At 43.0% G+C, this 25,969-nt stretch overlaps 1 protein-coding gene across 1 annotated transcript; it reads left to right on the top strand.

The window, feature by feature from the left end:
- Positions 1–25,969, top strand: LOC134444955 (matrix metallopeptidase-21-like). The gene is made up of 17 exons (XM_063194126.1): positions 1–187; positions 452–526; positions 1,228–1,318; positions 2,847–2,918; positions 6,595–6,669; positions 7,783–7,866; positions 9,187–9,272; positions 10,210–10,308; positions 13,405–13,497; positions 17,308–17,446; positions 17,855–18,414; positions 18,771–19,008; positions 19,993–20,132; positions 20,837–20,978; positions 22,546–22,803; positions 23,377–23,549; positions 25,661–25,969. Exons 2-17 carry the CDS (start codon positions 464–466, stop codon positions 25,967–25,969), a joined length of 2,622 nt encoding a protein of 873 aa, XP_063050196.1. The 5' UTR covers positions 1–187; positions 452–463.

Here is a 25,969-nt window from a genome sequence, read left to right as displayed (position 1 = left end):
GTTCCATCCTTACTGTTTCCCTTTGTAACGAGGAAGTCAAGAAGAGGACATGTAAACATGAAGCATTTCTGAACTCTACAGATACATAACAAAGCACAGAAAGCAAACAAAGCACAGAATCGACGAGTCTTTGCGGTACCTGCACATAAAGGAACTAAATGAAGTCGCATTGAGGACAGAGAGCTTGGTGAATATGATATGCACGCTCACATGGTCATAACAGTGCCAGCTGATCCAAGTTGTTGTTGTCCTCCAGACCTGTCAAAACTGTTATCAATCCTAGAAGTGAAATCGCCCGTTAAACCCATTCGAAGTGTGTGCCTATCATTTGTTATCAGGGAGACACTTCACTGGGCGTCAACTGCTTATTCATGGTTTGCTGAATGTGCCACTACCCCAAAGTCAGTTCATGATGCATCATAATTGCTGACAGCTCTTATTCTTATGACAGCTCAGAGAGGACATGAAGGTTTTGCTTCTGAAGGAGCCGAGAGAGGGGAGCAATGGGCCGGATCCTTACATCAAGGTACATGATTTAAAGAACCCTTTAACATATCCTACAGTCACTACAGTGTCAAAGCTTGCAGCGTATAGGCTACTGATATTGCAGTGTACAAATTTCCATAGCCTACTGAATTCAATGTTTCTTTTTTCTTGAATACTGTCCTCCTGCCCTCTATCTCTTGCTTGCCACTAGCCGCCCATCACCCAACACATTGATCCAAGAGAGGAGGGAAAAGTACAATAATGAAAATGCTGCATGCTGCCAGTCCAGTATACATTTCTTAACATTTCCGGCAGATAGTTTTTGCGTGTCACATTGTCTCAAAAAGTCTATTTTTGCACAGCACTCAGACGTGGTTCCAGGGTAATTGAGTGAAGAAGGCCTACTTGGGTCACAATATACTTAAAAAGGGACACTGTGTCTATTGTTAACAATAATAATGTGAATGCATGTTAGACTCAATGCATTAATGCAAATGTCTTTTATCCTTAAATGCACATGTTATTATTTATTGTTACTTTTTTTTAGGAGCTGTCAGCTTTAGGACACAAAGCTACATTGATCCCCGTGCTGGCTTTCAAATTTGTGTCTTTGGACGTATTAGCTCAAAAGGTGCGTAGAATTCTTGCAACATTTTAGTTACATCTAAGTCAATGCTGATGTTTGGGATCGCTATTTTATTTAAGCGTGTCATTTTTCAACTACTCACATACCTTTTTCAGCTTCTCCAGCCAGATGTGTATGGAGGACTCATATTCACAAGTCCCAGAGCTGTGGAGGCCGTCAGGATGTGCTTAGAGGAGAGACAAGCAGGTGAAGAATATTTATTTATGCATACATTTAACACTTTATTTTAGGGATACATCTATTAGCACTAATACATACAGTACAATATTAATGCCTGCATAAGTACCTTGTAAGGCATGTACTAAGCAAATGCTAAGGCCTACTAGGTCCTTACTAAGGTTAAATTGGTAATAAATCCCTTATTGTGCATGAACAAGACATTTGCGAATACATGCCTAACAAATGTTTGATTTTGCTTTGTACATGCCTAACAAGTTACTTATACAGGAACATAGTATGTATTAGTGCTAATAGATGTATCCCTAACATAAAGTGTTACCATACATTTCTATATCTATTTCTACCCTATTTACACATTATGTAACATAAAACAAGGTATTGTTGTTCAGTGGGGATACATGACAAGCCTTGTTAACTTCTTTAAGTCTGATGCTGCGAATATCTATTAGTAAAAATAACTATCTAAAGGTAACGTCCCTGCGCACAACCACTGTCCAGGTGCTGGTGATGTGTAGTAAGAGTAATCCGAGTAAATGAAGGATGAATCACCGCACACTGGTATCTTTGCTGGTAGCTTATTTGGTGAACGACGCATTTCGCTGTTGCTTCATCTCTGAGAGCGAACCTGATGAAGCAACAGCGAAACGCGTTGCTCACCAAATAAACTACCAGCAAAGACACCAGTGTGCGGTGATTCATCCGTCATTTACTTAGAATATCTATCTATTAGAATATTATCTCTACTTGTAGCCTATTTCCATATCACTATGTACAAAATTAGGGCTGCGCGATATGGAAAAAAAACAATATCACGATATGGATTACTTTATATCACGATAACGATATTTATCACGATATAGCACAATTACATACCTTTTCAGTTATTCTCTTTATTTGCTCTTTATTTTTTCATGTCGCAAAACAACCTTTCTTTAAAATGGATCTTTTTATTCTCATTTTTACAGTATCATTAACTTATAGTGTGTATTGTGACAACATGAAATATAATTAAATGATATTCAATTGTATAAAATTCATAAAATTACTATCGCGATATAAACGATATTGGAGAAAGGTCACGATATACACTTTTATATCACGATACCGATATATATATCGTCATATTGCCCAGCCCTATACAGAATACCTGTGGCCTTATGTTCTTCAAAAAATGAGGACTCCAGGCTCTTCTATTAGATGATTTACCTCTTAACTTCACCTGGTTTCCTCCTGAACCAGCTTCTTAGTATAGGCCCCAGGTATTCGTGTGCAATGTGGATCCATTTAACAAGCCTTGTTAGATCTAATTTAGTTAACTTTAGTCCTTTGGCGGCCCTTGGTCTCCTGGAACACACCAAAGTTTGAGACTTTTATGAAAATACAAATTGAATTTGCTCCATGCATCCACTAGATGTCAGCATAGAGCTCACTTTGTTGGAATTTGATCATATATGATGCAATGATTAAGTAACACTTAAAAAAAAATCATCATTTGGTATTTGGGCAACAAAAACTAATGGTTTCTTTTCTATAGAATGGCGGAATTTAAAAGACAGATGGAACTCCAAAGCAGTGTACGTTGTTGGGAAGGCCACCGCTACTTTAGGTGAGATCATGTCAAATCAATGAACACTTGTCTTTTTACACACACACACACACACACACACACACACACACACACACACACACACACACACACACACACACACACACACACACACACACACACACACACACACACACACCAGGGCTTGACACTGGCACCTGCAACTGGCCAAATGCTGGTAAAACTTGTCTGTGGCTGGTAAGAATTTCAGTGTCACTAGCCAATTTGGCAGGTAGCTTATTCTATGGTATGACATATCAGAATAGCATATATTCTGCACTTTACCCCTTGCGTATCAAGTGTTTGTATTTAAGTTCAAGAAAAAGCTCAGTTACTCAGTTTATATTTGTTTGTTTTATTTCCATGTAGAAACCCATGCACCCATCTCCTTGTTTTAAGCACCTCATCTTCTGAGGTTAGATGTACAGCCTCATAATAATAATAATAATAATAAAAAAAAAAATCTATTTTGTGATTGGTAGTAGTAGTTAGTAGTTAGTAATAGCTGGATGGCTAGTGACTCGGGAACACCACTAGCCACAGTGGCCGGCAAGCGAAAAAGTTAATGTCAAGCCCTGACACACACACACACACACACACACACACACACACACACACACACACACACACACACACACACACACACACACACACACACACACACACACACACACACACACACACATTTAACGAATATGTGAAATCTCATATATGGCTTTATTTTCTGAACTGAAGAGTTCAGATGCAAAACGCCCCTAACTCCATTTCTGAAGACATGCACTTCTGTATTTTTAGGGAACCCCATTGTTAGTTTGGTTTACATCCATGTAATTGATAAAACATGTAAATATTTAAATTACCTAAATAAAATAAGAAAATATACATTTTTGATAGATTAGTATATACAAATGAATTATGAAGTGTTTCTGGAAAGGCACTTGGCATTTCCAGTCCTGCACTTTAAATGTCTGTATGATCACTGTCTGTGTCCATACTGTCTTATGTCCATGTATGAGTACTGTCTATGTCTATACTGTCTATGTCCTTACCTAGATTAGTCTATGTCTGCATGGGAGAGCAAGAAACGTAATTTCAAATTCTTTGTATGACCAGTGCATGTAAAGAAATTGACAATAAAACCAACTTGACTTGACTTGGGGGTTTGCATCTGAACTCTTCCTCTTATACCAAGGAGCACAAGTATCTTGTGTCCTCTCAACACCTAATGTCATAGTTTTTTCTAAGGCACAAAGGGACGTGTGTACTTTGTGAAGAGGAGTACATACCGGTAGATAAATACAGCATTTTGTAGATTAGAGCAGTGGTTCCCAAACTTTTTTCCCTGCGCACCCCCTTTCACATTTCAATGTGGTTCGCGCACCCCCTAAGCGAATGTTGCACCACCGCACAATTTGGGTAATCCTGATTTCCAATCGATCTGATGTTTTTTTTCTGCCATAATTACAATGGAACTTATTGCATGACAAGTCTATGAGTTAAAAATTACACTTCAGATGGATCCTCCCAGGATACAATACATCAAACAATTAAAACTACCTGAAGTTCATTAATGCTAGATTAAAAAAAACACACATATCCACCATTGCTCTATTCAGCTTGGGCACCCCCTGGTGACAGGCCGCGCACCCCCAGGGGTGCACGCACCACAGTTTGGGAAACTCTGGATTAGAGTATAATTTATTAATCCTGAGCTAAATCAAGGTGTCCAGTAGCATACATACAGAAATACACAAGACATTAGACACGTCATTACACATTGATTAACCATACAGCACACATTTACATACATTTTGCCAAAGACACACACACACACACACACACACACACACACACACACACACACACACACACACACACACACACACACACACATCTAACAGTGTAAACCCAGCTGTGGTGGCAGTATAATAGGCGCTTGTGTTGTGTTGTGTTGTGTTGTGTTGTGTTGTGTTGTGCTGTGCTGTGCTGCGCTGCGCTGCGCTGCGCTGCGCTGCGTTGCGTTGCGTTGCGTTGCGTTGCGTTGCGCTGCGCTGCGCTGCGCTGCGTTGCGTTGCGTTGCGTTGCGTTGCGTTGCGTTGCGTTGCGTTGTGTTGCGTTGCGTTGTGCTGTTTTGTGTTGTGCTGTTTTGTGTTGTGTTGTGCTGTGTGTCGGGGTGCCCCCCCCCCCCTGTTGCCAGTTCTGTGAAATTTGCACGTCCCTGCTGCTTCCCTCTGCAGTGCATTAGCTAATGACGCGGTAATTGGGGAGACCTGATGCAGATCAGGCACCTGCACACTAGTGGAATACATTGCTGCTATTACCTCGCTCTCCCTCTCCAGTGGTGGAACAATCGCACACAGGGCCCCGGGGCTAAACACTCGCACACAGGGCCCCCCATATGGCCTGCAATGGTCATAATAGGGCCCCCACCACCAATACGAGAGGGCCCTGGGCCCTTGGGCATAATGCCCTGCTTCCCCACCCTATAGCTCTGCTCCTGCTCTCGAGTGAAACTGGGGGGGAGGGGTTGGGGGGTCAGAGTTAAACAGGCCACAATGTGCCGTCATGAAGGCGTCAAGAAATCCTTGTAGACAGCTGGCTGTCTCCTTTTAATGTACTATTGTTTAGGCACCACCACTCACAATGTCAATGGTCAACGGACACACGAATGGCCAACAAACTCACCTCGCACCTGATGCCACCCTTTGTCATCAGCATTAGAGGTGGCAGGTGATTTTTGTTTGTTTTTTAAACGCCACAAGTCTTTCATCACTTAAGCTACAGTACTATAAGCAGGAGTATACACAGGACAGCTGGTGAAATCCCTCTTGTTAAATGCTCAAGGTAGACAGAAAGATTTCATAGCAGGCATTTTCTTCTCTGAATCCAAGTTTTGGTTCGTGTTAACACACCAGTTTCTCCACTTTACTCTTTGATAAATAATTTGCATTATTTATCATATTTTTGTAACCTGGTTTAAAAAATGGGATGGAATATAGCCCAACATGTTGCATCGATTGACATTGTTGAGCTTTTGTGGGATTGTTCTGTGCCCCAAGTGTATAAACAAACACTCACTGATGTTTTCTGATGCACTCTGTCTGTCTGCATTGTCTGTGAATAATGAATGGTGCATTCCTTCTGTATTTATTTATTGTATTGTGTGATTTGCAGTAGAGGAGTTGGGTTGATCACCTTCTGTATTGTAATGAATGAGTGATTTCCAGTAGAGGAGTTGGGTTTATCAATCTCTTATTTACTGTATTTATTGTATTGTGTGATTTGCAGTAGAGGAGTTGGGTTTATCAATCTCTTATTTATTTATTGTATTGTGTGATTTGCAGTAGAGGAGTTGGGTTTATAATCTTCTTATCTATTTATTGTATTGTGTGATTTGCAGTAGAGGAGTTGGGTTTATCAATTTCTTATTTATTTATTGTATTGTGTGATTTGCAGTGGAGGAGTTGGGTTTATCAATTTCTTATCTATTTATTGTATTGTGTGATTTCCAGTAGAGGAGTTGGGTTTATCAATCTCTTATTTACTGTATTTATTGTATTGTGTGATTTGCAGTAGAGGAGTTGGGTTTATCAATCTCTTATTTATTTATTGTATTGTGTGATTTGCAGTAGAGGAGTTGGGTTTATAATCTTCTTTATTGTATTGTGATTTGCAGTAGAGGAGTTGGGTTTATCACCGCTGGGAGAAGACACGGGCACCGCGGATGTCTTGTCACGCCTCATTCTGGAAAGTATGAAAACAAATCAACAGCTCACGTCAGCTGTTAGTGTTAGCCAGTTTTCTCCTGTGATGAACACCCTTGATAGAGAAGTGACAATTGCATCCATATACTGTATATACGCTACCATATATTTGCACTTTGAAATTACTTAAAGGGACACTGTGTGAGATTTTTAGTTGCTTATTTCCAGAATTTATGCTTGCCATTCATTAATGTTATCTTTTTCATGAATACTTACCGCCACCTTAAAATTGTAAGTATTCATTATGACTGAAAAAATTACACTATTCTTACATGAAAAGGGGGCTCTTCTCCATGGTCCGCCATTTTGAATTTCCAGAAATAGCCATTTTTAGCTGCAAAAATGACTGTACTTAGACCATAATAGAAAATATTAGTTTATTACTTAATAAACTTTCATGTAAAGATCATATTTGGCAAAAGGCAGCCCAGTTTCAATGAGCAGCATAGTTGCAGTACCTTTTTTGACCATTTCCTGCACAGTGCACCTTTAATATGATATTTAGCCAAGCTGTTACAGGCTGATGAGTTATAATAAGTGGAAATCACACAGTAAGGCCACATATAGAATCACTTATTGAGGAATACACAGTACGATGATGAATTGTTGATTCTCATTTCTGTTTGTCTCTCTTTCATATATACAGTAAATCTGTTTTTTTTAACTATTATAACTATTAATACCTTGTTTTGTATCATCACAGGAGAAGACAGTAGTATAATACTTTATTAATACCTAGTATGAAGCCATTCTTTTATACTGTAACTATTTTAATTCCTTGCATTGTCTCTTTAATATATAAATCTGTTTTTTCCCATTATAACTACATTAATGCTTTGTTTCCCATCATCTCAGGGGAAGACAGTAGTATAAAGTCACTCTTTTATAACTATTTTAATTACTTGTTTTGTCTCGCTTTCATTACGGCAATACTATATGAATACCTAGTATAAAGTAATATAAAGCCTCTTGTACACCTATATTAATTCCTGTTTCCTATCATCTCGGGAGAAGACAGTAGTATAAAGCCTCTTATACACCTATATTAATACTATACTTCTTATACACCTATATTAATGCCTTGTTTTGTATCATCTCAGGAGAAGACACTAGTATAAAGCCGCTCTTCTTCCCCTGTGGCTCCATCAAGAGAGAGGTCTTGCCCACGGCGCTGAGGGAGAACGGTAGGATTTAGGAGAATTGCTAAACTCATAATAAAGCTCCACAATTATACTGGTGAATAGCCAGCGAGGTCCAGCTGATTTTCTTCTCCAGGGGCCGACACAAAAGACCTCGCCACTTGCGGTATTTGGAAAAAGACACACCAAAGCATGAATTTCCATGTTCATCAACATGAAGCAATTTAACAATTCTCCTCAGCCCATATTTATGAAACAGAAGAGATACGTACTCTCCACTACACGCTTCTAAAGAAACAATCTGGTGCAACCAGAGCAGGACTAAATCATAAGTAGAAAGGAAAAAGTATGTGGTGGCACACGGATGACTATTTTCTGTAGTTTATTTTGTCAGTGCAATCAGACTAACGTTTCGACTTGTGTCTTCATCAGAGTCCAATCAGTCCTCCAGAGTCCTCTGATGTAGAAACGTTTGCACTGATTGCACTGAAGAACTAAACAAAGAAAATAGACATCCATGGAGAACGGTATGACTTAGGAGGAGAATGTTACAATTACCTCATGTGGATGAACATGGAAATTCATGCTTTGGTGTGTCTTTTTAAAAAAATATATACCACAAATGGTGAGATCTATTGTGTCAGCCCCTGGAGAAGAAAATGAGCTCGACCTCCCTGGCTAGTCACCAGTATAATTCTGGAGCTTAATAATATACATACTGTATACACGCTGTTCTGGAGCTTAATAATATACATACTGTATACACGCTGTTCTGGAGCTTAATAATATACATACTGTATACACGCTGTCCAGGAGCTTAATAATATACATACTGTATACACGCTGTTCTGGAGCTTAATAATATACATACTGTATACACGCTGTTCTGGAGCTTAATAATATACATACTGTATACACGCTGTTCTGGAGCTTAATAATATACATACTATATACACGCTGTTCAGGAGCTTAATAATATACATACTGTATACACGCTGTTCTGGAGCTTAATAATATACATACTGTATACACGCTGTTCTGGAGCTTAATAATATACATACTGTATACACGCTGTTCTGGAGCTTAATAATATACATACTGTATACACGCTGTTCTGGAGCTTAATAATATACATACTGTATACACGCTGTTCTTACCACTTCAGCTCAGGGAGTTATGGGTTCCTGCTGCACACTATTTGAATGCCCTCTGTCCTGAAAAACTGCATATTCTGATTCTTCCGGTGACAAATTCCCAGAGGGCCGCCCTAATTGCCGGCTCTGCATAATATCAAGTTTATAGGTTTGCAAATGTATGTTTTGTTTCTGTTTTGCTCGTGGCCTGACTTGTTTTATTCCTGTAAAGGCGTTCCCCTGGAGACTCTCATGGTCTATCAGACAGGACAGCATCCCGACCTGGAGAAGAACCTGACCAATTACTTTGGACAACAGGTAAACAGCCAGCTATGCAGATACAACCAACATTACACAGCATTAAACAGTCAACTACGCAGATACAATCAACATTACACAGCATTAAACAGTCAACTATGCAGATACAACCAACATTACACAACATTACACAGTCAACTACACAGATGCAACCAGCCTTTAACAGTCAATTACACAGACACAACCAGCATTAAACGATCAACTAATTATTATTATTATTATTATTATTATTATTATTATTATTATTAACTGCGCAGACACATCCAACATTTAACAGTCAACTGCGCAGATACAACCAACATTAAACGGTCAACTGCACAGATACAACCAGCATTCTCCATTACAGTATGGTGTGGTGATCAACACAGTTGGTTATCACTGATGACTGTAATGTATTGTTGAATTATTGAACAAGTTCATATAGTTCATTCATCATGAATTCACCACCATAGTTCTCCATCACGTGATTTAAAGATAGAAACCAGCACAGTTGGTTAGGTTACACATCGCTGATGACCATAATGTATTGTTGAGTTGTTGAGAGTTTAAAGCTAGGAACCTCCCATAGTGAGGGAGGTTATTTCCTTCTCTTGGCCAATCTATGGCCCTCAGCTGCATTGTGTATTACAACACACACACGCACGCACGCACACGCACACACACACACACACACACACACACACACACACACACACACACACACACACACACACACACACACACACACTTTGTACACACAATGCAACTAACACAAGAATATCACAACAACAGTGACGCTGTGACATCATCCTGTATACTGAATAGCCTAATAATAATATAAACGTCTATAAGAAATAAATGCATTGCATGTGCAATAATTGATGCGTACATTAAATGCATCAGTCCATAATCATACCAGTGTTTCCTATAATATTTCTGACACTGAACTCTCCTGCAGGGTGTTCCGGCCAGCGTGGCGTTCTTCAGCCCGTCTGGGGTGTCGTTCTGCCTGGACACGGTGCGGAGGCTAGCAGGGCCTCGGCTGGAGCACATAAAGGTACACACAGGGTGGCCGCTGGTCCTTAAAAAGTCTTAAAAAGCCTTGAAAAGTCTTATTTTGTCTTAAATGTCAACCCAAATGTCTTAAATTTGTGGAGCTTAATAGGGAGGAATAATTATGTCAGCCATGTGATGAACTTCGCGACGGAAATCGGGAGTTGTAGCCATGTAGTGTAATTTAGAACGCATTATTGAATTTTATTTAGTGTAAAGTTTCATTGTATATAGTTTTGTGTTTTCAAACGGCTACATTAATGTAAATAACCAATTGCTTCATTTGAACCTGTGTATGATCTTGCGTGTTGGTCCTAATTTCATTTGGAAAATGGTATTGAAAAGTCTTAAAATGTCTTAATTTTGACTTGGTCAAACCTGTAGACACCCTGGGTACATATGACTTTGGCTGAAGGTATATGCCTCCATATGTCTTCCACTAACGCTTTTCTGGTAGGCCTACAGCTCAACACAACGCGACTCGGCTGCAACGTTTTGCTTTTCGAATAGTCATGACACAGCTCAATCGTGCGGCCGAGTCGTGCTGTGTCGAGCTGTAGTCAACTGGCAGTGGAAAAGAGGCATAACTGTACGGACAGACAGCTGGCGTTGAAAGAGCTAAAACGCTGCTGAGTCCTGTCTGGAGAGCACAGGTCAGAGGCTCTGAACGCAGAAAATGAAGAGTTCGGTCAGGGAGAGCTACCAACCGAAGTTCTGGTTTAGAAAAATGTGAACATTCCAATGGCTTCTGTCTGCTGGCGCCGAGCTCATTACATATTTTTCGCTGAAGTTCAACTTCTCTTTTCCAACACTTTTGACGCCCTGGGCGCTAGCAATGCTTTTGCAGCTTTTGCTGTTTCTGCCACCTGCTCTTCCATACAAAGTCAATTACGTCCTGCCGCTTTCTGTCCACACAGTTGAACTCCCCATGGAGATAAATGTAGTGCGCTGCAGCCGCTTAACCCTTGGAAGGTGTTCGGGTCTTTTACACCCGTTTTCAGGTTTTTTTCCCTTGACAATAGTATAAATTATTATTCTTTCACACTGAGATGCACTGGCTTTGGCTCATTTTCTTAGAGGAACATGACTATGAAAAAAGAATTAGTGAACCCCCCTTTGCTAACACACACACACACACACACACACACACACACACACACACACACACACACACTGCTAACTGCACGGCAGGCAGGCGTTAAAATTCCCCACAGAGATAAATGCACACCACACCCACGCATCTCTCCAGCCGCACGCTGCTCTCCAGTGACCGTTTTTACACATTTTCACCCGGAGACCAGCCTAAGCAGCCCGATTGGGCAGGAAGCTCTTATGCTGTGTCCAGACCAAGAGCGAACTACGCTGCCTGATAGCGTGGGTAGCAGAAGAAGTTTCGCCTTGAATTCACTGTATTCGCTCCAGATGCAGCATTGACATGTTTGATTCAGCTAATCACACAACGGCTCTGGCTTGACAGCCTGGGACATTCGGAGATATGAACGTTCCGATTGGTTGTCGCCGAACAGCGTCAGAGCGAATTCGCCTGCGATTAGATTTAGTTTAATCTATGGTTGTGCCGATAGACGATGTCATCGTCCATCGGCGATGGACAGCTGGCATCACGATGGACAGCCAACATCGTGATGCCAAGGAATTTGTATTTTTGAAGCCGCTGCTATTGCCATCATTACGGTGCTTGGCATTGCAATAAACTGAAACATTACCGTGAAGTCCTTAGTAGCAGCGGACTGCGCAGGTAGCAGGACTGAACGGACCGAGGTTGTCAACACAAGCCTCAAGCAGAGTGAATTTTATAGCTACGAAAAAAGCCCATATGCAGCCTCGCTCTGCTCTGCTCTGCAAGCCCATATGCATTCTCACCCCGGCTCTGCAGCCGCCTCCGCTGGTGTATCTGTATCCGCCCTGCTGGCTGGCATACTGATGCAACACTTAAAGGGACACTGTGTAATATTTTTAGTTGTTTATTTCCAGTATTCATGCAGGCCATTCACAAAATGTTTCCTTTTTCATGAATACTTAACACCACCGTCAAATTCTGAGTATTCATTATGACTGGGAAATTTGCATTTTTTTAAACATGAAAAGGGGGATCTTCTCCATTGTCTGCCATTGTGAATTTCCAGAAATAGACATTTTTAGCTGCAAAAATGACTCTACTTAGACCATACTAGAAAATATTTGTTAATTACTTAGTAAACTTTCATGTAGATATCAAATGTATCAATAGACAGTCCATTTTCAATGAGCAGCATAGTTGCAGTACTTTTTTTGACCATTTCCTGCACAGTGTCCCTTTAACACACGACTCCCTCCAATGAATACTGTTCAGCTTTAGCCATCTAAAATCCCCAAGGAATTACCATATTATTTTTTGTAAATTTGGTTAGCTAAGGAAATAAAGATAAGGACAGGCTATCTGAGTGGTATGACCAGCAGAATGAAAAATGTTTTTATGCAATTTCTGTTAACCCCTTAGCGCAGCACTATGGCTCTCTGTAAAGTCATAGCAATGTTGCTACGATGTAGTTAAGCATTTTCAGCAAGTGAATAGGGTCGCCAGCGACCCCTGCTGCAGTAAGAGGCTACAAAATCTAAAAAAGCATACATTGTTATGAGAAATACATAATTGAAACAATACATCATGTCTCCTAGGATGATGATCTAGTTGCCTAGATTCGTACAGGTTCACTTAATAGAAACAATATAAACAAACATCCTCCTTTCTGTTCATTTCTTTTTGTAAATGGAGACCTCATTCTCATTTGTGATCTTCATGACATGCTGGGATACATTTGCAACTTGCATTTATTTTGCCTTTTTGGCCCAGTTTCTGACCATTGGTGCGTTTTTTTGTTTTTTTGTTCATTTGGATCTTAACATCTACGTACTTCAAAATGGCCACAAAAGCTTAGCATCAAAATATTATTAGATTTCAATGTGTGGGGCATCATTGCAAAGCTTACAAGAATCTACTTTATGTGTAATTCAGAATGTCCCCACGACAATTTGAGCCTCGCTGTGCTTCGGTTTGAAACTGATCTGAAACTGTTTGTTTATTTATTTTCCTTCCTTTCTTCAGTTTGCAGCCATCGGTCCGACCACAGCGGAGGCCCTGGAGGCAGCCGGACTCCCAGTCAGCAGCTCTGCTGAGAAACCCACCGCCCAACACCTGGCAACCGCCATAGCACAGAGCCTGTAGAAGCCCACCGCCCTGTAGAAGCCCACCGCCCTGTAGAAGCCCACCGCCCAACACCTGGCAACCGCCATAGCACAGGCCCTGTAGAAGCCCACCGCCCAGTAGAAGCCCACTGCCTTGTAGAAGCCCACCGCCCTGTAGAAGCCCACCGCCCTGTAGAAGCCCACCGCCCTGTAGAAGCCCACCGCCCAGCACCTGAAGCCCACCGCCCAGCACCTGAAGCCCACCGCCCTGTAGAAGCCTGAAGCCCACCGCCCTGTAGAAGCCCACCGCCCTGTAGAAGCCCACCGCCCTGTAGAAGCCCACCGCCCTGTAGAAGCCCACCGCCCTGTAGAAGCCCACCGCCCTGTAGAAGCCCACCGCCCTGTAGAAGCCTGAAGCCCACCGCCCTGTAGAAGCCCACCGCCCTGTAGAAGCCCACCGCCCTGTAGAAGCCCACCGCCCTGTAGAAGCCTGAAGAAGCCCACCACTCAGCCCAGTAGAAGCCCACCGCCCTGTAGAAGCCCACCGCCCTGTAGAAGCCTGAAGCCCACCGCCCTGTAGAAGCCCACCGCCCTGTAGAAGCCCACTGCCCTGCAGAAGCCCACCGCCCTGTAGAAGGCGTTTTAGACTTGTGCTTCCTCCTTTACTGTATATGGAGGGTATCTGGAGTTTGTATGAATTGAGATGGTGACACTTGTTATCTGGAGTTTTTATGACTTGAGATGGTGACACTTGTTATCTGGAGTTTGTATGAATTGAGATGGTGACTCTTGTTTTTGTGATGTTGGGCTGTATTCCAGAGAGCAGGTCTAGTGACGTCCCAGGGTATGTAGTCAGGGGACGGCTTGCTTGTCAATTTCTCTACATGCTCTGGCCATACAAAGAATTGAAATGATGTTTTTTACTTCCCCATGCCAGGCCATGTTAACCCAGAGGAAGCTGTCAGGCTAGTAAGAGAGTGTCCAGGTGCTTTGTTTTAAACAGAACATGAACCCCGTAGTCTCTCTGATTCAGCTCTCTCTGATTCAACATTTCTGACTAAACCACTGTTTTGGAATATGCCCCTAATATTTATTATGAATGTAGTTGCCATCATATCACCTTAAAGGTAGAATATGTAATTGTATTTGTTTATTTTGAAGATGTTTATTGCCCATTCACAAATATGAACCTTTCACAAATACTTAGTATAGTACTGACAGGTGACTGTTTACTGGTCTGGCTAAAGTACAGTTAGTTTTGCAGGCCATAGTTTCCATGACCTAGTGATTCAAAACAACAGACAGGGAGAACATACACCATCATGTATAAAGGGTACATTTCCAAGTCATAAGGAATACTTAGGAATGGCTTTGGGTGCTAAATATTCATGGAAAAGAAAACATTTGTGAATGGGCAGCATACATTCTGGAAATAAACTACTAAGATATGAAATACTCTACCTTTAGATATCACCTATTCAGGAGTAGTAAAGCAGCTTTTAAACACTGTGGCTGTTTAGCAGTGTAATGTTGTGCACTATCGTCTCTGGCCGTTTATTTATATTGGATTTTTATATTCCCATTCGGCTGCCAGCTGATTGGATTCTTGTTTATTTGTGTTGTGTGAAATGAGAAGCTGAAATGATTGTGATCAGCTGATTACTTTTCTTGTTGCATTTTACGCCTGATTTAGGCACTCAGATTGCAAGATGTAAAGACTGATGTGTTGCATTTTACGCAAGATGTAAAGACTGATGTGAAATTGATTTATTTTGAGAAGTGCCATAAAATAAAGCTTTCCTTTGATGTGCAAAGCATTTGCTGTTCCGTTTGATTTATTCATGTAATTGTTTATGTTTATAAAATAATTGTCATTGATAATGACAGTTCAATTGGTAACAAAGTGTAGAAAACTCATAGTGAGATTTTTTTAATTACTGTCTAGGGTCTTACAGCCTGGATTGGATTGAAGATATTTGAAAATATTCATGTCATACGTACTGTGGGCTATACTGGCATGTCACAAGTTATATGAATTCTTGTTGAAAAGACAATATCCACAGTTGGATAAAGTAGAAGTAGAAGTACTCTTAAATATGTAATTACAACCCTAGTGGTGTGATATTACAAAGATGAAACCATGTAGTATACCACAAGTGTTGTAATTAGCGAATGTTTCTTTAGGTTTCGTTAGGTTTTGTATTTCTATATTTTTCTAACCTTTTTATTTATACTATTAATTGCCGATTGATGGAGACTGGGACTGCAAACTTAATTGTCCACAGATGGGATTCATAAACTTTTCTGGATCTGAACCTGAATCTAATTACATCTGTAAGAGTTCTACTTCCACTCTGTTCTATTCTACTCTGACAATATCCAGCGACTTCAGCAGTGGTAGCACTGAGGTGTTGAAGACTGAGGTGTTGAGGGGAGGATGTCACACGTGGCCTTGAAAGTGTGTTTGAATGCTGAGGGGAGTGGAGGGAACACCTGCACCACGTCAACATAAATAACGCAGCTGCGAAAGTCACCTCAAGAGCCTTTCAGCTGATCTCCCCCTCAACACAAAGTACTTGCCGCATGTGGCAGTAGACCATTATAGATATTATATCAGAGCACTTGCCACCTGTGGCAGTAGATTATTATACCTTCAGAACGATGCTGATGCTCGGACAGCTGATCTCTTTCTTTAGTTTCAGTATTATTAGTCTAGTGTTTGGAGAGAAGCTCTTCCATAGTCGAGATCACTCGGATGTCATGATGCCAAATTCACATCAAGCCGAACTGGTGACGGATACGGACACTGCAGAGGTAGGCCTAAATCACTTCTTTGAGTTGGTCCACTTCTATAGACTGGTGGTGGATTTCTTGTTTCCTTGTTATGCACTTAATTACTGTACATATTGTATATATTGTACATTGTACATACTGTCTTGTTGTATATAATTTTAAAATAAAAAAGATTGTCGTTTGATTTTATGTAATTCTTACTGTACAGTGTAAATGCTGTACTTATTGCCCATTATATTACCGGTATATTGTGTATATGGTATCGTGCATCATTTTAGATGAAAATAGATTGTTGTCATCATTTGTTGTCACAATTTAGACTTGTTGATTTCTTGTTTGCTTGTTAGCTTGTTATGTATTTACATGCTTGATACTTAACATAGAGTACTGTGCTTATTGTATCATGTATAATTTTAGAAATGTTGTCATCATTTGTCTAATTGTATTACCTTTTGAGGAAGAAAAGATTGTGAATTGTTGTTTACATCCACCTCTGGTATTTAACCCATTGTGTCCTGGAGCGACATATACGCTGCATTCAGGTTCTTGGGATTTGAGCTGTTTTATTAAAAATATGGGTATGTTAGAGCTGAATGAACACTTTCTAGTGAAAAAGTGAAGGTTCTAGCTTTTAAATTCAACTTATTTTATGTTTTTATGTGCTTCAGAGGCTGAGATTTTTAGGTTTTAGTAGGGAGAGGACACCTTTTCCCAAAAAGGGCTTAGGCTAAAATGAGTTAATAGACCAAGTGTGTTGGATAATCCTCTCATTTGTTTATTCGATTCTGTCAACATTAATCACACTTTGCTAACAGCAGCGGTTCTAGCCATTTTGGGGGCCCTAGGCACAACATAGACATGGGGCCCTTTTGAGTTATGTTTGCTAGTATTGTCCATGGCAGAGCGGACTGTTGGGGGCCCCTAATGGGCCAATTAGGTGGGGCCCTAGGCAACTGCCTAGTCTGCTTATTGGTAAAAAAAGAAAAAAAAACACACACACTAAAGATATCTTCTGTGCTTGCCACTTCAGGGGTTTCTCTCCAAGTATGGCTTCATTAAACCAGTGAAATGGGAAGATATTCAGTGGAGTGGAGAGGAGTTCTCAGGAGATTTCACCAGTGGGGACACCGCACCTCTCATTCAGGAAGCAGGAGATGAGCTATGGTCAGGTAAAGAGTCTTTGTAGAGTAAATGTGTCTTTACCCACACAGATATTCAAGAACAAGACACATTGAATTCCCGAGAGGAAAGCTAATTAAAAGTAACCCAGGGAGCTGACAGGGGGGGCAAAGGGACACGGAGGGCCCAGTATTGGGTCCCCATTCCATTGTGCTGAATAGGCCCGGCCAAAGCTGTCAGCGGCCATGAAAGTAACTAAGTACTTTAACGCAAATTACACATTTAGGCAAAGGAAAGGTGCTTTTACTTGAGTATATTTTAAGATAACTAAGTACTTTTACTCAAATTACACATACTCTAGGCCTACTTTTACGTTTTCTTCAGTAGGATTAGGCAAAGGAAAGATACTTTTACTTGAGTATTAGTATTTAATAGTCCTCTTTCCCACCTCTGGTCAGGTATCGGCCCCACAGAAGAGAGCACTCAGCAGTTCCTCAGCGCCCTGAAAGACTTCCAGAGAGTGAGCGGCCTGCCGGTGACCGGCCTGTTTGACGACGCCACTAAGGCGGCCATGAACAAACCGCGATGTGGCGTTCCAGACAAAGACGCAGACGCAGACGCAGACGCCAACACAGCGGAGACACACACTAGTGATGTTCCAGACAAAGACGCAGACGCAGATGCAGACGCAGAACCCAACACAGCAGAGACAGGCACCAGTGGAGTTCCCAACGTAGCCACGCCAGGTCTGGACAGCACTGAGATGGGCAGTGGTGCTGAGACCAACCAAGAACACATGAAGAACCCACGAGACAAATCTACAGCTAATAGAGTAGCCCACACACATACGTACGCAGACGCAGACACAGATGCAGACCCCAACAACACAGAGGGACACACTACAGCCACGGCAGGTCTGGACAGCACTGAGATGGGCAAATCTACAGCTAATAGAGTAGCCCACACACACACGTACAGTGAAAGACTCTCGCGCAAGAAGAGACATCTCGCTGCCTTGGTGGGTACACTGTAAAAAATACCAGCTGCCTCAGAATTCAGAAAGTTAATTTAAATCCTTATTGCAAGTTGTGAGAAGCTTTGAATTGCAGCTTTGAGTTCAAACAACGCACACTCACAACTCCACACAACTTACTAAGATTTTAAAGAAATTAACTTGGAATTCTGAGGCTGAGCTGGTAAACTTAAAATTTAAAATATAACCATGATGTTGCCATTGTGTATAGGAGAATAAATTAAGTTAATAATGTAAGTTATCATGACTTACCACTGGTATATATATGTATAGGAGAATAACTTAACTAGGACTGTATAAGTTATCATGACTTACCACTGATATCTTTTTTGTTTTTACAGTGGCCTAAGAGGAGAAAGAGGAGGCATGTAGATGAGCTGGGCTACATGGCGTTCTCCAAGAGGGTGCTGCGCTGGCGTCTGATTGGTGAGGGCTACAGTAGTCAGCTGTCCATAGAGGACCAGAGGTACGTCTTCCGACTCGCCTTCCGGATGTGGAGCGAGGTGTCACCTCTCACCTTCATCGAGGACGCCCGCTCCCCCCTGGAGGACGTCGACATCAGACTGGGCTTCGGGACAGGTACAGAAGCCTACATAACATTACTATACTACATCGACATCAGACTGGGCTTCGGGACAGGTACAGAACTCTACATAACAGATTTACTATACTATATACTATATCGACATCAGACTGGGCTTCGGGACAGGTACAGAAGTCTACATAACAGATTTACTATACTATATACTATATCGACATCAGACTGGGCTTCGGGACAGGTACAGAAGTCTACATAACAGATTTACTATACTATATACTATATCGACATCAGACTGGGCTTCGGGACAGGTACAGAGGTCTACATAATATATTTACTATACTATATCGACATCAGACTGGGCTTCGGGACAGGTAGGCTACTGTAGGCTACATAACATATTTACTATACTACATCGACATCAGACTGGGCTTCGGAACAGGTAGGCTACTGTAGGCTACATAACATATTTACTATACTACATCGACATCAGACTGGGCTTCGGGACAGGTAGGCTACTGTACATAACAGTAGGCTACATAACAGATTGTCTATACTGTTGATATTATTATTGTGGAGGACGTTGACATCAGACTGGGCTTCGGAACAGGTAGGCTACTGTAGGCTACATAACATATTTACTATACTATATTGATGTCAGACTGGGCTTCGGAACAGATAGGCCTATAGTACAGTACATAACAGATTTACTACTATATTGATATTATTATTGTGGAGGACGTCGACATCAGACTGGGCTTCGGAATAGGTAGGGTACTATACAAAGAGAACACATTTATCATCTGTTGAAGGTGATTTACATTTTGTTGTTTCTGTCCATCTGTAGAATTAATATCTTCTATTTTCAATTCTGTCACCACATCGGTTATTCTGTCCTGTGAACGATTAACTTCTGCTGCTAAATGAATCATTTTTAACATTGTGTGATGCTGTAAATTGTGAGTATTTTACTGTATACTGTACTGTATATTGTGTAATGCTGCATATTGTCTTTGTCTACGCAGGGCGCCACTTGGGCTGCACTCAGCGGTTCGATGGCACTGGTCGTGAGTTTGCCCACGCCTGGTTCCTTGGGGACATCCATTTTGATGACGATGAGCATTTTACCGGCCCCAACATGGGAGATGGAATAAGCCTTTTGAAAGTGAGTGCACACAAATATGTATATGCAGTGGTCTCCAATCATTTTTCTCCAAGGGCCAAATCATGTAGAGCAAGTGAGGTTGCAGGCCAAACCAACGCCCCAACCCGATGACAAAGAAGTTAGATGTCTGGACAGAGAACACATTACATCCATTTTGATGATGATGAGCATTTCACCAGCTCCAACATGGGAGATGGAATAAGCCTTTTGAAAGTGAGTGCACACAAATATGTATGGCATGGCCACAAATAATCTGCAATAATGCCATGATAAAAGCAACTTTTGAGGCCCTCCTTATTAAAGTTAAAACGCCTTTATCATACTCTGGCTACATGTTTTATATATACTGAATAATATAAATTATATACTGTATCCCTCTGTAGGTGGCGCTATATAAATACATGTTGTATTGTATTGTATCCACAGGTGGCGCTATATAAATACATGTTGTATTGTATTGTATCCCTCTGTAGGTGGCGCTATATAAATACATGTTGTATTGTATTGTATCCCCCTGTAGGTGGCGCTATATAAATACATGTTGTATTGTATTGTATCCACAGGTGGCGCTATATAAATACATGTTGTATTGTATTGTCTCCCCCTGTAGGTGGCGCTATATAAATACATGTTGTATTGTATTGTATCCCTCTGTAGGTGGCGCTATATAAATACATGTTGTATTGTATTGTATCCCCCTGTAGGTGGCGGTGCATGAGATTGGCCATGTGCTGGGCTTGCCTCATGTCTACAGATCTGGGTCCATCATGCAGCCCAGTTACCTGCCGCAGGAGAACACCTTCGAACTGGACTGGCACGACAGGAAGGCTATCCAGCACCTCTACGGTAAAGCACCGTATACTCATACAGTACAGTACTTTACAGTATACTCATACAGTACAGTACTTTACAGTATACTCATACAGTACAGTACTTTACAGTATACTCATACAGTACAGTACTTTACAGTATACTTATCAACAGGCAGACTTGGCAATTACAGAAGGCTATTCAGCACCTCCACGGTACAGTATTGCATCACATGACACTTAGCTGATGCTTTTATCCAAAACGACTTAGTTATTTTTTTAAGTACAGGGTATTGGTTACAGTCCTTGGAGCAGTGTGGGGTTTGATGCCTTGATCAAGGGCACCTCAGCCATGCAGTGAGATAGAGTGGAAGCGTGGGATTCAAACCTGCAACCCCCTGATCTAAAGCCCGTCTCCTTAACCACTAGGCCACAAGGTTGCCCCACCAGTATACTACTGGTCCCTACTGATCTCCTCAATGCACATAGTACTAATGTCTCATATCACTTTTTCAGTGAGAGTCAAAGCACAGTCTCCCTCATTTAATATCATGAATCTACATCAATGTGTTTAATTTCTTAATTTCTGTCAAATGTTTTTTCTTTTTTTTGGCCGATTTTCTGTCCGATGTTTACCAATGCTCTTATCACACTGACTTGCATCTGCAACATACCAGGCAGCTGTAAGGGTCGATTCAGCACCGTGTTTACCAATGCTCTTATACAGTTATGGGTTCTACTTTGTAGTACCATGTTCACTAATGCTCTTATACATTATATGGTTTCTAGTACCGTGTTCACTAATGCTCTTATACAGTACATGGGTTCTAGTACCGTGTTCACTAATGCTCTTATACAGTGCATGGGTTCTAGTACCGTGTTCACTAATGCTCTTATACAATACATGGGTTCTAGTACCGCGTTCTGTTCACTAATGCTCTTATACAGTACATGGGTTCTAGTACCGTGTTCACCAATGCTCTTATACAGTACATGGGTTCTAGTACCGTGTTCACTAATGCTCCTATACAGTACATGGGTTCTAGTACCGTGTTCACTAATGCTTTTATACAGTACATGGGTTCTAGTACCGTGTTCACTAATGCTCTTATACAGTACATGGGTTCTAGTACCGTGTTCACTAATGCTCTTATACAGTACATGGGTTCTAGTACCGCGTTCTGTTCACTAATGCTCTTATACAGTACATGGGTTCTAGTACCGTGTTCACTAATGCTCTTATACAGTACATGGGTTCTAGTACCGTGTTCACTAATGTTCTTATACAGTACATGGGTTCTAGTACCGTGTTCTGTTCACTAATGCTCTTATACAGTACATGGGTTCTAGTACCGTGTTCTGTTCACTAATGCTCTTATACAGTACATGGGTTCTAGTACCGTGTTCACCAATGCTCTTATACAGTACATGGGTTCTAGTACCGTGTTCACCAATGCTCTTATACAGTACATGGGTTCTAGTACCGTGTTCTGTTCACCAATGCTCTTATACAGTACATGGGTTCTAGTACCGTGTTCACTAATGCTCTTATACAGTACATGGGTTCTAGTACCGTGTTCACTAATACTCTCATCACATGCCAGGAAGCTGTAAGGGTCGTTTCAGCACGGTGTTTGACTGGATCAGGAAGGAGAGGACGCCGTATGGAGAGGTCAGGGTCCGCTTCAACACCTACTTCATGCGAGACGGCTGGTACTGGCTCTACGAGAACCGGAACAACCGTACCCGCTACGGGGACCCGGTGGCCATCCAGGCCGGCTGGCACGGCATGCCCACCAGCGGAGTCGACGCATTCGTACACGTGTGGGCGCGGAACGTTGATGCCGTGTATTTTTTCAAAGGTAAGACCATCACATGAGGCCCACCTCCTCACTCAGTGTGGCCCATAGATAAAATATAATTAATGAAACACATAAGTAATGACCAGATTTTTCAAAAGGCTGAATTAGTCCATATACTGATGGCACTCACTATGAAATATGAGCACTGAAATGGCCACTGTCAGGGTTATAATTGCAATGGAAAAGAACAGTTCAAACAGGCGCGTAGGCAGAAATAATAAAACAGGTGGGCCCAGAAAAAAAACGGACAGGCCCAACCTGAAATCGCGTAAGTAGATATTGAATCAAAATTGTAAAATAACAGAACTACAACTCAAAACTGCACAAATAGATTGCAGAATTTTGATGCTGTTTATTTCTTCAAAGTAAGATCATTATGTACCATAGCCTGACAAAGCTCCCATCTCCTTGAAGGTTTACAAGTGCATGAAATATGAGCATTGAAATGGCCTCTCTCAGGGTTTTATATAGCGGCGCTATACACACACTGAATATCTAAAAAGGCCTTTTTCTTTTTCTTCATTTCCTTGTGTGCAAATGCTCCTCCCCCATCCTGGTTGTGATGCTGGGCAGGTACGCAGTTCTGGAGGTACGACACGGAGAGTGACCAGGTGTTCAGCGAGGACGCGGGGGGGCAGCGCTACCCGAGGCCCATCTCCGCCGGCTTCCCAGGGGTGCCCAGCCCCGTGGACACGGCCTTCTACGACAGGAGGGACGCTCACATCTACTTCTTCAGAGGGGCACTGGTGAGCAGGGGCGTCGCTCAGGGGGGTAAAGTGGGGCTGAGTCACCAGGGCCCCATGTATATAGGGGGGGCCCACACCTGAGTCACCAGGGCCCCATGTACTGTATATAGGGGGGGCCCACACCTGAGTCACCAGGGCCCCATGTATATAGGGGGCCCACACCTGAGTCACCAGGGCCCCATGTATATAGGGGGGGCCCACACCTGAGTCACCAGGGCCCCATGTATATAGGGGGCCCACACCTGAGTCACCAGGGCCCCATGTATATAGGGGGGCCCACACCTGAGTCACCAGGGCCCCATGTATATAGGGGGGGGGGCTACACCTGAGTCACCAGGGCCCCTTGTATATAGGGGGCCCACACCTGAGTCACCAGGGCCCCATGTATATAGGGGGGCCCACACCTGAGTCACCAGGGCCCCATGTATATAGGGGGGGGGGCCCACACCTGAGTCACCAGGGCCCCATGTATATAGGGGGCCCGCACACCTGAGTCACCAGGGCCCCATGTATATAGGGGGGGGCCCACACCTGAGTCACCAGGGCCCCATGTATATAGGGGGGGGGCACACCTGAGTCACCAGGGCCCCATGTATATAGGGGGGGGCACACCTGAGTCACCAGGGCCCCATGTATATGGGGGGGGGGCCCACACCTGAGTCACCAGGGCCCCATGTATATGGGGGGGGGCCCACACCTGAGTCACCAGGGCCCCATGTATATAGGGGGGGGGGCACACCTGAGTCACCAGGGCCCCATGTATATAGGGGGGGGCACACCTGAGTCACCAGGGCCCCATGTATATAGGGGGGGGGGGCACACCTGAGTCACCAGGGCCCCATGTATATAGGGGGGGGCCCACACCTGAGTCACCAGGGCCCCATGTATATAGGGGGGGCCCACACCTGAGTCACCAGGGCCCCATGTACTGTATATAGGGGGCACACCTGAGTCACCAGGGCCCCATGTATATAGGGGGGAGGGGCACACCTGAGTCACCAGGGCCCCATGTTTATAGGGGGGGGGGCCACACCTGAGTCACCAGGGCCCCATGTATATAGGGGGCCCACACCTGAGTCACCAGGGCCCCATGTATATAGGGGGCCCACACCTGAGTCACCAGGGCCCCATGTATATGGGGGGGGGGCCCACACCTGAGTCACCAGGGCCCCATGTACTGTATATAGGGGGCCTACACCTGAGTCACCAGGGCCCCATGTATATAGGGGGGGGGGCACACCTGAGTCACCAGGGCCCCATGTACTGTATATAGGGGGGGGGCACACCTGAGTCACCAGGGCCCCATGTATATAGGGGGCCCACACCTGAGTCACCAGGGCCCCATGTATATAGGGGGGGGGGCACACCTGAGTCACCAGGGCCCCATGTACTGTATATAGGGGGCCCACACCTGAGTCACCAGGGCCCCATGTACTGTATATAGGGGGGGGCCACACCTGAGTCACCAGGGCCCCATGTATATAGGGGGGGGGCCCACACCTGAGTCACCAGGGCCCCATGTATATAGGGGGGGGGGCACACCTGAGTCACCAGGACCCCATGTATATAGGGGGGGGCACACCTGAGTCACCAGGGCCCCATGTATATAGGGGGCCCACACCTGAGTTACCAGGGCCCCATGTATATAGGGGGGGGCACACCTGAGTCACCAGGGCCCCATGTATATAGGGGGGGGGATCCCTTGGAGCTGGTTGGCCATGTATACATAGAGGGGCCCTAAACCTGAGTTAGCAGCGGCCCATGTAGAATAAACGCTGGAATAAATACATATTTAATATAACATCTTAATATTTAATGCTGAATGTTAAATATATATGTAGTACACACAGCAGTGTAATGATGAGATTTGAATGTAATATTTACTTACAGGACTTGCTTTTCTCTTGGTTTACATTTATATTTCATTTATAGTTAGAAAATATGGCAAGCAAAGGGTCTAGCCCAGTGTAACATAAAAAAATAAAGGCATAAAAAATCTTTAAGAAAAAACATAGAAAACATAAAAACTGTGCGCTGCCTGTGCAGAGCATAACATACCGCTCTCTCGTGAAGCATTCTAATGGCATTCGGTATAACCTCCTCTTTTGTAGGTTTACGCCTTTGATGTGAAAGCCAACCGCTTGGCGAGAGGCTACCCGAAGAAGATCACGCAGGTGTTTCCTGCCGTGTTGCCAGGTAACCACCCGGTTGCTAACCTGGACGCCGCCTACTTCTCCTACACGCACAACGCCGTGTTCCTGCTGAAGGGAGGGGGCTACTGGAGAGTGGCCAGCACTAGGGACCGCTTGAGGAGACCCTCCCTGCCCCACAATGCACTGCTGCCACGACGTGAAGTCCATGAGCAGTGGTACGACATCTGTAATGTACACAGCACGGCGCTGAAGGTGGCACGCAGATGA

The sequence above is a fragment of the Engraulis encrasicolus genome, unplaced genomic scaffold (genome assembly GCF_034702125.1).
Source record: "Engraulis encrasicolus isolate BLACKSEA-1 unplaced genomic scaffold, IST_EnEncr_1.0 scaffold_88_np1212, whole genome shotgun sequence".
NCBI lineage: Eukaryota > Metazoa > Chordata > Actinopteri > Clupeiformes > Engraulidae > Engraulis > Engraulis encrasicolus.
This window is presented reverse-complemented; position numbering and strand designations above follow the sequence as displayed.

Excerpts from the sequence above, each read along its gene's own strand:
- LOC134444955 (XM_063194126.1), top strand. The coding sequence starts at position 464 with ATGAAGGTTTTGCTTCTGAAGGAGCCGAGAGAGGGGAGCAATGGGCCG. Across the intron at positions 18,415-18,770 it reads AGAGACATCTCGCTGCCTTG|TGGCCTAAGAGGAGAAAGAG; the intron begins GTGGGTACACTG and ends TTGTTTTTACAG. Across the intron at positions 20,133-20,836 it reads ATGGAATAAGCCTTTTGAAA|GTGGCGGTGCATGAGATTGG; the intron begins GTGAGTGCACAC and ends ATCCCCCTGTAG.